This window comes from Lytechinus pictus, chromosome 7, assembly GCF_037042905.1.
Source record: "Lytechinus pictus isolate F3 Inbred chromosome 7, Lp3.0, whole genome shotgun sequence".
In the NCBI taxonomy this organism is placed as follows: domain Eukaryota; kingdom Metazoa; phylum Echinodermata; class Echinoidea; order Temnopleuroida; family Toxopneustidae; genus Lytechinus; species Lytechinus pictus.
This window is the reverse complement of record NC_087251.1, coordinates 4,827,079-4,842,749: the sequence shown is the minus strand read 5'-3', so window position 1 is coordinate 4,842,749 and position 15,671 is coordinate 4,827,079. Positions and strand designations below refer to the sequence as shown.

Sequence of the window (15,671 nt, the reverse complement as noted above, 5' to 3'; positions counted from 1 at the left end):
GGCATGCGATGTTCTGCTGTAGCTTACGTCATAGTAGTACCAAGTCAATAACGTGCTCCGTAAATCCTATTGTTGCATGGAAGCATTGAGAAAGGGCCAACGGATCTTTCGTTCCGCTTGCTCTCAACAGAACAATTTAGTTAAAACCGAACGTGGCTGTGAAGCAGTCGACATCTGGGCGTGTGCATTATTTCACTTCACAAAGTATACAACATCTTCGCAATATTACCTCCATCAAATATACGATTATTTGAGAGATTCCGTCTGGGAGCTGATTATTTTTTCCAGTTTTCGTCTCATGATTGACACCATGTTTGACACATACGCGCCATTCCTGTCGGCCTATTGGTCGCATATACTCGCCATCATCATTGGATTCGTCGTAGCGAGCTTTGTACGTATAACCCGTGATCGAGATGGGTCCCGATCAGCCAAACAATTGGGAAAGAACTGTGATCACCCTGTCAAAGAAAATAACAACGTTGCTGAATTACGCTCTGTTGCGAATGGAGACATCGATCGCCTTGTCGATGCACAAACGAAACTTGAATCGTGCGAACCAACCGATGTTGACGACACTGGAGGTAAGACAACTCTTTACTAATGATTTTTAGAAAGAATACAAAAAATCGAGCAAATTTTAGACTCTCCTATCGCTCTGGTGAACGTTATAATTCAACATTAAAAATTCATGATTACTCTATTTAGATGCTTGCGTAGGAGTGAGGGAACAAACCGGAGACCCATCAATTACTCCCCCTCCTCGAGGCAACGTACGACTTCCTTGCATCTCCTCACGACCTTCATACGATTGTTAATAATCTCATTACAGCCTCTGTATGGCCTTGTCTTTGTCCCTTTATAAGAGGCCTTACAAATAAAAGCAGGTACGATAAATCGAGCTCGTAGCCACCTCTAGATGTCCCCTACATCGCAGACTATAATACATCGTAAGATGATCGTAGTAAAGATTAGCTATTATAAATAGCGATCACCCGTAGCCAAAGATCATGCTCGTAAAGACAGATCGAGTTTTCTGGCTCCGACGCAAAAAATACACTTTTAGAAAAAAGTGCTTATTAGAACCTTCCTTTGTCCCGTATTTGGAACTTTTTAAGGACGATAAAGGGTTCTGCAATGTTGGGCAACATACTGTCCACTTTATTGGGTAATGTATGTTGGTAAAAATATATATATTCTGGGCAATTATTATCCAATTGACCATAAATATTACCCTATTATTAGTTTTTATTACCCAAGTTGGGCAGATTTTAACAAAAGTTGTGTGGACCAGGAGCCGCAGAAGCGGGGGGCTGGGGTGGCTTCAGCCCCCACCCCCAATTTTTCCAAAACCGTTTACAAAAACGTAAAAATGACCATATGATTGTGATTTTTTGCATGGTCAGCCCCCCCCCCCCCCACTTTGAAAACCGTTCCGCGGCCCCTGTGGACAGTATGTTGCCAAGTGATGGTTAAAAATTTGGCCTTTTTTTGCCCAACCTTTTTAAGAGTGTAAAATGTCCTTTAGAGCTTTTTTGGTACTACAACCAATTTTGTATAGGGTTCTTTACACCAAGAACCTATAAAGTGTATTAAGAACCTGGAGGGTTCCCTGTGAAATAATAACAACAACAATACTATTAATAATGGTATATTTAACCAGGGTAGCCAATTCAGTTCTGAAAACAATTCTCCCGGCTTTAGCTCGGCTACCTATACTAGGCACTCGAGCATTCGAGGAATTTATTCCTATCAGGTACTCATTCACCTCACCTGGGTTGAGTGCAACACAATGTGGGTGAATTCCTTGCTGAAAAACACGCCATGGCTAGGATTCGAACCAATATTTAAAGACGAGAGTCATAACCGCTAGACCACGATGCCCCCACATGAAATAATAAAGCGGTTCTAAAGGACTAGAACCGTTTTCTTCTTCAAATAATCTTACAAGGTTCTAAGTACGGGACAAAATAGAGCTTCTAGAATTTCTATGTGGGATGAAATCCAAACATTCATCTATACAACACTGGTGCGTATCAAAAAAAAGTTTACACTTAGAAAAAATCCTGTAAAATTGTACATTTGTAATATCCTGAAGATTTTTCCACATTCTAAAATTAGTACAGATCCATTTAAGCAAATGACGATATAACTGTCGAAAAATATTTCCGCTTGAGTGAGCACCACTTACTTTGAAATAGTTATGTGAATAAAAGTAACCTTAATCATGAAGAACACGTGGAATTTAGCTAATAAAATTAATTTGAAGATATCTTTTACCCTTTTTAACTTGTTTCCTTGCCCAAAACACTTCGAAGAGTGCATTGCAACCCATCCCACTCCCCCACCCACCGAGGCCATCGTGACGATATTTGCTTTACACTGAGCTGTGATTTACATGAAATGGCTAAGGCTTGATTTTCATTTTGTTAATCATCGTCAAGCTTGGAAAAAGTGTGGAGAAACAAGTATTAAATGAAAAATGAAATGTAAACCCATTTTAAATGATAAAAACCTAGTGATAAAATGCTGGAGATGTCTGATATAAGTTTTTGTTCAGATTCAGTTAAGTCCTCAGATCCAGCTGGCACAAAAAGGGTAAAGGTTGTGCTTACTACGTGTTGAAATTTCAATTTGGGTGGCAAAATTGTTACGAAATGCTTGAATGTATCCGTTTTATTTCAATTGACTAAAAGTGCAAGGGAATTTTATGAGAAATATTTCGCAGGGTAAGTTTGATTTCGCCCTTTCCCCTTGACACAGCGTGAAAACCAGCATTTCTGCGCAAACAGATTTCTGCGAGCTTTACAAAAATGGACAGTGCTCACTCAAGTATATCATTCTGTCAAAACTTTTACTTCCATTGGATAGATGAGACCCAACCCAAGATTATATGTGAATAAATTACCCACATGTTGTATATTTTTTAATTCCCAGGGCTTTTTCAAAGTGTAAACTTTTTTTTATACGCACTGTAGAAGCGAACAATATTTACTAGTAGATTTTTTTTCTATTTGATCTCTATACTGTATAGACAATGTCATACCCTTTGAAGATTGGTCTAGGCAATAAAGATGCACGCCTTTTTTAAGGACTATGAGATTTCAACATCCCGATGGACAGTACTGATTTACACCCGACAAATAACTCAAAATTGAAAATTCTCTTAAACATAGCAGAATTATAAAGAAATTGGTAGCATTTTAGCAAAATTCGAGCTAATTTTATGCTGTTCATTAATTTGGGGAGAATAAGGCGATCAACCTCATTTCCTCGTCAATTAATTTTGGGTAATATGTAGCCTATAGTAAAAGAATTCTTCTTGATGGAGAAAAAAAAATGTTTCATACATTTTCATACTTTATTATCACGGTATGGGAAAAACTTCGTGTTCATATCGGTCCAACTGGATTTTTTTTTTTTGGGGGGGGGGTTGGTACAAAATCTCATTTCAGATGCTATGTTTAGATTTCAAAATTCATATCTTTTTAATTGTTTTTCAATATGCATGAAAATATGTCACTAGTCATTTTGTTTCCATCATTGATACAATTATTTGTTACAATAGATGTTACGTTTGCACGACCATTGAGAAGTTTCTTGGCATACCGGAGTCCTTATAACTTATAAACTTCAATGAAGGATAAGCTCCATGGTTTAACCTTCCACGATACTTTTTTTGCTCGATCATGACTTTGGACCCTCGTGACATAAATTAAGGAATGTTTATTTGAGCTCCGCTTTATCATGCAAAAGTACATACACACCCCCAAGTATGTAAATAGTTTGAAAAGACAATAGTTTCGTATAATAAAATGACAGTTTGATTTGTACTCACAGAGAAATATGGATTCAAATTTGAACCCTAGGGGTTGGGGTGCTCATTTATTATGCACCTTAAAAGACACTTTAGGGTGCAAGATTACACCCCAAAAGGTTGGTAAAAGTTTCATTTAGGCTGCAATTTTTTTTAGTATTCAGCGGAATAATGCCCTTTAATGATCTCACCCACTGGTGGATTTTAATTGTGCCTCTCAAGGGGGGGGGGGGGGGCACGGGCCGGCTGTGCCCCCCCCCCTTTGAGAGGCACAATTAAAATTTGTAATGTAAAAATGCCGTTAAAACGGATGTGTGCTCCCCGCCCTCCTTTTGAAAGTGAAGGCCTTTATTTTTTGGCTTGTCTAATTTTTCTAGGGAAAATGTGCCTCCCTTTTGGACAATCCTGGATCCGCCCCTGTTCTCACCTTGTAGGAAGTAAAAATGCTTATATTTTTCAAATCCTTTTTCTTTACCTTGAATAATGTCGACCCCAAGCTTTTACCTTCATGAAATTATTTCGAAAAAAGACCAAGCCACTACACATACCTAGTTGATATGTAAATTATGAAGTTTTCTTTTTATCTGTCGTCGGGCAGATCACATGCCAATGTCGTCGTTTTGCGTATATAGACGGTGCATAAGAAAAATGAACAATGCATCACCATTGGAAAGTCTATTCAAATTAAGTTTCTAAATATGCAGGATATTTGAAATATTAATAAATAACCGAAAGTTTCCTGTATCTTAACGATGATTTGAGGAGGCGTACCAACAATCAAAATGAGCTGATCCACTCTAAAAACTGAAACGTTAAATTAACAACTGAAAGGTTGGAGGAGTGGCAACCTTCTCCAAATGTTATATCCAACCTTGCATAAAGCTGAATCCAACAATTTAATTGTTTGGTCGAACAATTTTAAGTGGAAAATGTAACATTTAGAAAAGGTTGTCACTCCTCCATATACATGATATACCTTTAATTGTTGATTTAACATTTCGTGTTTTGGGGGCCTGTGCTGTATATATGATTTATGTGGCACTATTTTATTTATCTTTAATTTGTATTTGCATGATTGAGGATTAATTATGTACTCTAAGTGTCATTTAAGTGAAAATTTGACCATCATGTTGACCGGACATTTTACTCAACGTACGTATATCAAATCAACATGTCAGACATTCAGTCAAGAAAAATATTGCCAAATTTATAGTTTTTCCAGTATAACAGATATCCTTTAAGCAATATCCCCTAGAAAATAAACATGTTCTTTGATTTTTCTCTCTGCCCATTTTCGAAAGTTTCTGTAGTCCAAAACGTGAAGTACAAAGACTGATAATTCAGTCAAATCCATAATCATTCCTTGTTTACATTCCACTCAATAGGCATAAATAGCTGAAAAAATAATAGGCCTATTAATATATTCATGATAACGAATTGACATATACTTCCAACAGCATCATACATGAATACAAGGAGTAAAACATTCAATTGGGAGTAAATACTCAATTTCAGACTGCTACTTGAATTGTATCAATTTCCTTCAGTTTTGGCAACAAGACCGTTATCAATTTTGTAACATTCTGGTTATGAATTGTCAGTGTTAGGTCAAGCATGAACAAATATTTGTCTTTTTTATGTCATTGTAAAGAGGGGAATTCAGAACAACTCTCAAAACGGAAAGATATATTGAATATTTTGAAATATAAGTTTGATGTGGAAATAATGACTCTCCTAACGTGTAAATTTTGTGTGTGATTGACGCCATTAGACCCTTGCCTGTGCGAACTTCTCATGAATCTGGCCGGAGGTTATGAAAGAAAAGTAAAACAATTTTCACACGAGTTGTCATGGTTGTTATCGTTTGACGTGCCTTTACAATAGGAGTCTATACAAAAATAACATCGAAACACACCTTTTTATGTTAGTAATTGTTGCATCAACGTTGAATTCACTTTTGGCCTCTGGAAGTTTTCTGTAAACGATTGTGTTTATGGGAAATTTCTTGTTCTAGGTGCTCATTTTAAAGTGAATACTTTAAATTGTTATTTCGATGAAAAGATGTGAATGAAGAGGTTAGAGCAATTCATTATGTTAAAGAGAGCCAAACGTCAAATAATGCATCTAATTCAGACATCTACCAAAAAATGCATACAATCGTGTTTCTATTTACATTTTCTAAGAGTTCACTTATGTTTAATTTGGTTTGGAATAACTCAAATCATTGGACATATTTTTTTTTCTTCTGCCGATCGCTTAATCAATCTTACTTTGTACTTTGTTCACATTGAAATGGAAATAAATATACTATTAACCATGAAGGATGGTCCTATCGTTCAGACATGAAAAGGAGACGATCTTTGATTTGATCTTTGCTCTGTCGTGAGTCATGAATACAATACATAATTTACATGTACATTGACGAACATTTCCACGCAGAAAATTGAACTTTTTAAATGCTATTTTTACCCCCCCCCCCATTGACTTGGCATACTAAGAAATTGCTAACTGATTTCATACGATATCTATTTATAGATGAACATTATAATCGACTCAAACTAACGTAAAAAAATAAAGATTCATTATACTGCTTTTCATGAGCTTGTGTTACACAATTCAATAACTATACTGTAAAATTCGAATGTTAATAAAGTGGCTCACACTCACACTTCGCTTGTCATCAGTCATGATCTCATTGTGAACTTATCCACTCACTTGTTGTTACGGAACTATGGTTTCATATTAAATCATCTAATATTCATTGACTTGTGGGTTTAAACGAGATTGAATAATGGAGCATTTTTAATTAAATTCCAATTCATCCAATGATCAAGTGTTCCAAAGATTTACAAACCTATATACCAAACTTCGACACACAGGCCCGGATCCATATAGGGGTTTATGGGAACATCCCTCTTCCAGCCCAAAGTTGTACACCACTGTCATTTTATGCCCCCTTATTGTGCCCCCTTTAGCATGTTTAGTAATGAGGAAGGAAACTGTACTTTTTGAAATGAACACCTTTTATTTATTGCAACATCTTTAAACCAGTCAATTTTTAAACAGTAGAAAAAATGTGTGCTTTGCTCAGATGCTACATGAATGTAGAACTTGTGGAACGACATCCAAAAAGTTCTTACATGACTGGCCATGATAACCAACCAATACCAACGGGCTTTGTTTTCCACTATCTCCGCCCATAAATCTGGAAAGTAAAAAAAAACGACCACTTTTTAGAAATTCGAATCCCATATGGGTATCCTGACTAAATTGACCTTGATCATGTTTAAAAGGCAATAATTAATCAATTATCCTCGTTTATCAGGACTAGCTTATGGACCAATGTCTGTACATACATGCCAACATGAATACACCTTTCATGTCCCAAGGCCTAATGCCAAAGTAACACCGGTGAAATCGAGACTTGGGCCCCGTAACACAAAGGTAAGCGATTAATCGTTAAATGAATTGGCCTATCAAGATCATCGTTGCAAGCGCACTTTGTTTCGTAGACTGACTAGGAACCAATAAATATTGTTGATTCAAATTAGCGATCATATCGCTAACCTTTGTGTTACGGGACCAGACCGATCAAAGCTATTATACGGTGTCACCTATGACATACAATCGGTCTGTTTGAAGTCGGTTTCATCGGTGTGACTGTAGCCTGTTGATCGTGTGATACATCACCATCACATGACCTGAGCAATATTCGTACCCATGGCAAACTCATTAACCACGACACAATTGATAGCTGTCATTATGTGTTGTGACAGCATTAGATAGTTACAGCATATGAGTAAACTCTGAACTCATGGCCTTTGGAAGAGGGGTACCCCAAATGATCTGTCTGGAAATAAGGTTGGTATGCTGTGTAGAGATTTGGGAGCAATTTTTTTCTCAATTTTTATGATAAAAACCACCTTCACTTTGGAGTGAAAACCCTTTCTTTCTCCTTGTCAAACATGTTTTTTTAAGAGACCATGCAGCACCCCCTCTTAAAAACCGTTTCTATGCCCCTGTATGCACTTTGTAGTGATGCCAAAAACATAGAATAGAAATTAAGTTAAAAGAAACAAAGAGGGGTGTGAACATTAAAATAACATCTGAACATAAACATAAATTAAAAATAAAAATAAAAAAGAATGTGACTTTTTTAACTAATACAAAACATTAAACTACGAATGCTATGTAAACGAATCACGTATGCCACTGTTTGACTAAATATTTCCTGTCACTGATGATTTCAGATCTGATGCATAGAAATAATTGACAATCCGTCTGTCTATTCTTATGAGTACTAAAAATATATTTTTAGAGTTTGGGAGCGGAATTGGAAACACAATTTCCTCTTACTTACAAAGCATCAAGTGTCAAGTGACAAAATTAATGTTCACATCCAAATACAAACACAGAAATTCCAATAGCACAGTGCCGTCAATGGAACATTGCTACCAAAGGCGTATCATATGGGTCGCAGCATGGGAGGGGCCAGGGGCGGATCCAGGATTTTCCAAGGGGGGGGGGGGGACTGGCATTTGTACAGAAAAAAATAACAAGCCCCCACCCCCACAAAAAATAGGTCACTCCCAATCAATGGTGATTAAAAAATCAATGGTCAATAAAAATTTGACAAGCAAAAACAAACAAAAAAGAGCCTCAACTGCGTATGCACGACATATTCCCCTAACAATAATTATTTTGTTATGGCACTGAAGGGGGGGGGGGCACGGGCCAGATATGCTCCTACCTTGATTCACCACTGGGTGGAGCCACAAAATATAAAATGTGAGTCATTCGATATCTAGGTATATTGGCATGAACAACTTAAAATTTCAAAGGACTGTCGTAGAAATTCATGATAGGAAACGCATCTCAATAAAGTGAGCGCTAAAATTGTTGATATTCATTCCTGGACACAATTTGAGGACTTGTTTTAATCGTGTCACGTATCTCATAAAAATGTTTATGTTATTATCATTTCCATGTAATATTGAACCAAAATAGGAAGGTTTTAAGCACTGTTAGACATATAGAGACATGATAAAGAGGATACGTACATGTATCTCCGAACAAAAATAATAAAGAAACGCGAGCGCAAGCCGTATATACGATTAAAATCTTTTGATATTTAGACCTAAAAGACGAGCATTTTTTTGTCATCATTAGCAAGTATCCCACTTATCAAATATTGCGTGAGCGATATGCGAGCTGAATTGAAAAAGAGACATTTTAAATATTGTTTGTAGTAATTCATTGAGAGTATCTCACTATTTTACTTTATATTTTGACCTGAAGAGCATACACATCTCATCAATGTGAACGCGAAGCGCGAGCTATAAATCTTTGATATTCATACCTAAAAGATGAGTATTTCACTAAACAAAATATTGAAAAGCTCGAAGCACGAGCAGAAGTATTTTATTGAAAACGGAAAGCTTTGAGCGCCGTTCCTATTGTATAAAAATATAGGAACAGGCAACGCGAGCGTCACGGCGCGAGCGTCGTGTCCCGTCGCAGCCTTTCACTCCCTTGTGGATCAGGGCCTATGGATTATAGCACTGTTATACGTGTTTGCATTATTTCTCTCCCTCTTCTTTTCTACTTTTTCCTTCCTTGTTTCGTTTTGTTGCTGTTGAGACGGCAGCCGATGAGGAAAGGGGCGCGTACTCCCAATCATTAAAATGATCTGCAACTACAAAAATTTCAGAGTATGGAGGAGCAACTAAGATTTAAAACCCATTTTCATAACTTTATGTTACTGCTGTAATTTTTTTTTACTTCTACAGTGCTGATTTGACTAAATATTCATCATGTAATGTATACCGAATCTCTTTTTCTTTTCTGTTTTCTTCCTGCGGCTGACCTTTCCCTCCTGTCTTTCACCCTCATTTTTTCGTCACTTCATCCTCCTATGTATCTTGATTTTCAACTCGTCTAATCCAGATAATGATGTGGACGTTGACTGGGAAGCACTGGCCTCAGGAGGGCGTCACATACCGTATGGTTTACCGCGTTACAGTGACGACGAGATGACGCAGCGGTCAGAGAAATTTTACCACGACATGAATCAACGGCGTTCCGTACGAATGTTCTCTACAGATCCAATACCAGCAGCGGTCATTGGGAATCTTATAAGGACTGCAGGTATGTAGGCCTAAATGCATATGTGAAAGGGTTTGGGCAGAACATGCAATTTGCATTTACGATCAGGTCAATGATTTTCAGAGAAGTTTTAAATATGCCCAGAGACAAATTCAAGAATTACTATTGTGTCACATGTTAATAAGAGGTAGAAGTGCATGTACAAGTGGAAACGGTACCAATATCAGAGTATAAATAGCAGTGGTAGTAGTAATAGCAGAAATATTAATGATATAAATAAATATTGAACTCACTATCGTTATCACCTGATCACGATGATTATGATTGTTATCATTATAGTTTCTGTTTATCATTCTTATTATTAGTATTGTTATTATTATTATTATTATTATTATTACTATTATTATTATCATCATCATCATTACTATTATTATTATTACTATTATTGTTGTTATTATCATTATTATTACCATCATCTTCATTAGTAGTAGTAGTAGTCAGTATGATATTCCACGCTTTTAAACGTTGTTGTCCAATTTATATAAAGTGATATCTTTCAGATTTGCTAATAAATAATTTGGTATTTTGTTTTTCGCTGACCTCCTCAGTTAACAGCTTTCGCCTAGAAAGTCAGAACAAACGTTATCGTTATATGGGCAGGTGCGATTCAGGAAGATAGGCAATATCCAGGAAAGTATGTCGGTGGGGGGGGGGGGTCCGGAACACCAGACGGTAATCTTCGACGGCAGTGTTCGAAATTAATATCAGATAATATTACGAAACACATACCTTTGCAAAAGTTTGTGATATTTTGTATATTTTGTGAGCATATCTTAGGAAAATGGTGGCGACGATTTTATCTGCCTAAGTGTCCTGAGGCCATTTCATAAAGCTGTTGTAAGTTACAGATGACCGGAGATCTTTTCTCATGCTAATTGAGATACTCAGAATTTCATAATTTGAATTAGCGTTCTATAATTAAAATGAAATACTGACAAATAACAAAGCAGCATTCGAACGCTTGTTAACAACATTTCGTTTAATCTTAAAAGATTTGACTTCAGCTTTTAGTTGATTTATTTAGAATCTACTTAAGCGCAAGAAAAGGTTACCAGTCCCGTGTATGTTGTGCGTAACTGACAAACAGCTCACCTGCAAAGGCACGATCGATGGACATTCACCACTACCCCCCCCCCTCCACATCCTACATCCAAATCGCCTCTTATATTTTGTCCATCCTATATTCACCAGCAGTAGCATAATGAGTAAAAAAAATTGAGGGGCTAGATACGGCGTATCGGGCAAAAGTTATCAAAAAGTTGCGAGCGAGCAAAAATTTCGACTTCTTTTTTTAAACATCAAATTTTGTGGCATATTTTTGAAATGATATTTAAAAAATGATATCACATTTCCCTCTTTTGTATTCCCTTTTCTCTACTTTTTTATATCTTGGTCGTGAAAGATTTGGGGGCTCAAGAGCCCCAAGCCCCGAGTCTGTACGCCACTGCTTATTATTTTCATAATCATGATCGTCAGTCACCATGCATAATGTACACCTTTACTTTTGTCAGGAACTGGTCCTAGTGGGGCGCACACGGAACCATGGACCTTCGTGGCTGTGAAAGATACAGATCTCAAAGAACAGATAGCAACGATCATTGAAGCAGAAGAAAAAATTAATTACGAGAAAAGAATGGGTCAAACCTGGCTTGATGATCTCAAAAGCGTAGGAACTTCATGGAGGAAGCCATATCTCAAGACTGCTCCTTATCTCATTGTTGTCTTCAAACAGGTAAATTATAGAAAGTGCCAGGTAAAAACTGTCAAAATTAATAGAAGGCATCATTTGAAAGTAGGTCCTAATGTATAAAACCAGGAATAATTAAAGTGCTACGTTTTGAAGTAGACAAGATGCATCATTATCATTATCTAGAGACAATGTATGAATGAAAGACGGATAATATTACCCCTGTTCGTTCTCATAAAATAAAGGAGTTGAGTAGTGACGATTGGCAATGGTTGGTGTAAGTAGATTGACTGATTCACGTTTTTAGGAATTCAGAAGAGTTGACCAATGGAATAATTTATTTTGGGGATGGAGGCCAATGTCTACTGTTTGATTATAAAAGAACATTATAATCACGATAATGAGCTATTATTAATTTCCCTCTTCTACCTTTGTTTGTTTTTAACAGTCATATGGGTTTCGAGCTGATGGAAGAAGAAAGACGCATTATTACCATGAGACGAGTGCGGGCATATCTGTGGGACTCCTACTCGCTGCTATTCAGGTAAAATGTTTCCACCAAAGAAAATCGGGAGTGATTCTGATTATGTATACCTACGTAATGTTGTAATTTACTGGCCTGTTCTGACTGCCAGTATTCTCGATATGATAACCATATTGATGTTCAGGAATGCCTTGATGTGTATGAACATAAGTCTATGCTCTTGACTGTCCCCCGAAGACTGAAAAAAAAAAACATTTCTCAGGGGCGGCGCCATCGTTATTTAGATAGGAAATCTTTCAATCTGATTGGCTGATGGTAAGTTTGTTATAGAAATAGTTTATTTGTTATTAACAAATCTTTATAAAAGGGACCCTGGTCTTTGGCCTTGACCTGGACCATGGCTTTCAAGCTGAATGCATATTTTAATCACTTTATATTGAATTTTACAAGGATTTTTTTTTTATTTAAACATTTTAATCAAAAGGGTACACAGGGTTACAAACCATATTTTATATGTAATTTGACCATCAAAATGTTTCTTATGAATATTTTGTTTTCTCTCCAGAATGCTGGTTTGGTTACTCTAACAAGCACCCCGATGAATGCTGGACCCAAACTGCGTGCTCTACTACACAGACCAGTTAATGAAAAGGTGCTACTACTTCTACCCGTTGGCTACCCTGCTAAAGATGCTACCGTTCCTGATTTTAAACGCAAACCATTGGATCAAATTCTCATCGTCAAATGAAGAGCATACAATTTACAGTTTGCATAGTACGGGGGATCATTTTAAAAAATGCGAGCGAGCTAAAAAGTTTTTTTTTTTTAGTACAAACCCCTAATATTGTTATAGATTTTGGCATATCATTCGGAAAGTCGTATAATTTCTCACCATTTTCGTTCCCTTTTCTTTCTTTTTATCACTTTCTTTTTCTTGGTCATGAAATTTGTGTGGCCCTCAAGCCCCCCCCCCCCCCCCCACACACACACATCTGTATGCCAATGAATAATTAGGTTCTGTTAAAAGTGTGTAGCGGCCGTTATGATAGGTCTCATCGTTTGAATGTTGCCAAATATGTTTGCTAACTTTGACGGTTTTACATTTTTAGGATCTTTTCTAATTAGATGGTATAACGCTGCCCAGTAATGGTTGCCTTGTTAATGTAAACGACCGAATTCGCCAAAGTTGTGACCGAAAGCCGGAAAGTGGTTTTTAACTAGAGCTACAACTTTAATGTTTAAAGACTTAATATTGGCAATCAATTTCATTGACAAATCCAGAGGTGACGGGCGGGCCTCAATCTATTTATTATACAAGAAAAAATGCACTGTGCGCTCGTACTATAGGATGTTGATATTAAGAGTTTAATAAGCATGCATCTAACAGGTAAATGTTTTATGAAGTGAAATTAACATCTTGCAAAAATTGGTAATATCTGCTTATACTAATTCTGTATTCCCATAATACTGCCCTCATCGGTAAAATATAGAGAATGCCGTATGCCACCTATCCATGGTTCTCAATGACAGGTCATGATTATTGCCAGGAATTTCGCTATTAGTGCTGAGATTAAATATTTACGTGAATCTGATGGTATTCGTTGTTTGGTCGCTAAGTTGACAAAGTTGGCTGATATCCACAATGTAAGTGCCCAGATAACATCCACGTCCCATAACATTTTAAAATTTAGGAATATATTTTGTAAAAATTTGAACACAATATTATGAATATGAATGTAAGTTTCATGATAAAACAGAAAGAAATGCGTCTTTGAATTTCAAATAGTCAGATTATTTATTGTATTATCATAATTAGGGCAGATAATATACCATCTACCTCATCTACCTCTTTCAAGCTGAAATGTTATTAGACTCATCCTTAATCATGATGGGTTGCTAAGGCTTATTTCATCTATCCATAAAATATATTGCATTGTTACATCTTCTTATGACAATTTTAAAAAGCCTATTAAGATTTCTTTAAAATAACATGACTATTCTAGATTTATTACTAGATAGACATATGCATCTTATTTAAATGTACGAAGTTCTCATACCCTTCCTTTAAATTGTAAATATTAGCTCTTTTATTATCACAATGTGTGTTACTGTTATCTTGTAATTTTTACTGTATATCATGTCCAAAATAGGTTTGCTGGGAAAGTTTCATTGTATTGTAATTACAATTTATGGCTTTCAACCCAGTAAATAAGATTGCATTTATCGATCTATCTTTTTTCTGGCTTACAGATAGATCGATCAATGCGATCATAAGGGTTGAAAGCTTTTGTATTTACAATACATGTATAATGTTAAAATAGTTTTAACAAAATTGTCTTTACAGTTGTTTAAAGATGAGTGTGAATATTTTAGAACGTGATTGAAATAAATACTAGTACACTAAAGAAACATTTAAAAAAAATATGCATAATCAAGGTATATTATTGGTGGTCTTGAGTACATCATTATTTTTATATTTCAATCAACACGAGTGACGAAATGTAATGTAGTATCATAACTAAATTCAGCATTTAAAAAATTACTGCCGATATAACAAATTCCTGAATTGGATTGCTATGACGACCCGTATTTCTTTCTATTCGGTCAAAGTTAATGTAGCCATATTGACTTTCAAATTCGACTTTCAGTTAACAAAAAAAAAGATGAATAAAATGAGTCTGGTCTGAAAATCATGTACGCAATTCACGCTACCGCACCTGCGCGCCCATCAAAGACATTCTCCTGCATATGGGTTTCCTTTGTTCTAAATTTCAGTTTAACTTAGGCCATGGTCTAAAAATGCGAATATTATGTTGCAACCTTTTTACGTTTACCGTGCTCTTTTCTCATGCTTCAATGTTAAAGGCCTGGTCACACCGCCAGAACTTTGCTGGAGCGTTCCTAGGGCGGTGAAAAAATCATCTCCTCTCGTTACCGTTCACCACCGTTTAACAGAAGTTAGCCCCCGTTAAGGCAACGCCGTATACACTCGGCCACCGCTGATGGTCCCTCCTACCGCTCCGAAAGATTTGAGCTGCACAAAATATTGCTAGCGTTGAGGAGCGGGCAATTTCCCGCTCCGGCAAAGTTCACCACCGCTCCAACAATGCCCAGTCAAAGTTTGGCACCGCTAGACGTAAGTTCGTGGACGCTTGAGTCCGCTAGGACCACCACTGCTTCGCCAGCTTTGCCCAGGCGGTGATTAAACGTTGCACAAACTTTGGTTGAGCGGTTGTAAGCGTTTTACGACCGGACACGGGATTGCTGGAACGGCGTCGGGCCTTGGAGCAGCGATCCATTGCGGTGATGAACTTTGGCTTGGTGTTGGTATGGAGGTGTCTGAGCGGGACCAGAATTTGGCAATAAATACGGGGAAAAATTGGACAGGAGCCCATTTGGAATCCAGCTGCCGTTGAGTGCAGTCCTCATTAATTTTGTATCGAATTTGCTCAAAGTTACATTATAACTGTACTTCCATGGATGCTGGGAGACTTGCTAAAATTGGTACGCTAGTCCAG

General features: G+C 36.9%; 1 protein-coding gene across 1 annotated transcript; it reads left to right on the top strand.

Moving 5' to 3' along the window:
* Positions 1-77: 77 nt before the first annotated feature.
* Positions 78-14,803, top strand: LOC129265107 (iodotyrosine deiodinase-like). Its single transcript, XM_054903099.2, has 5 exons — positions 78-584; positions 9,764-9,964; positions 11,494-11,714; positions 12,118-12,213; positions 12,719-14,803. The coding sequence occupies exons 1-5, from the start codon at positions 299-301 to the stop codon at positions 12,899-12,901; spliced, it is 987 nt and encodes a 328-aa protein (XP_054759074.2). The 5' UTR covers positions 78-298; the 3' UTR covers positions 12,902-14,803.
* The last annotated feature ends 868 nt before the right edge of the window (positions 14,804-15,671 follow it).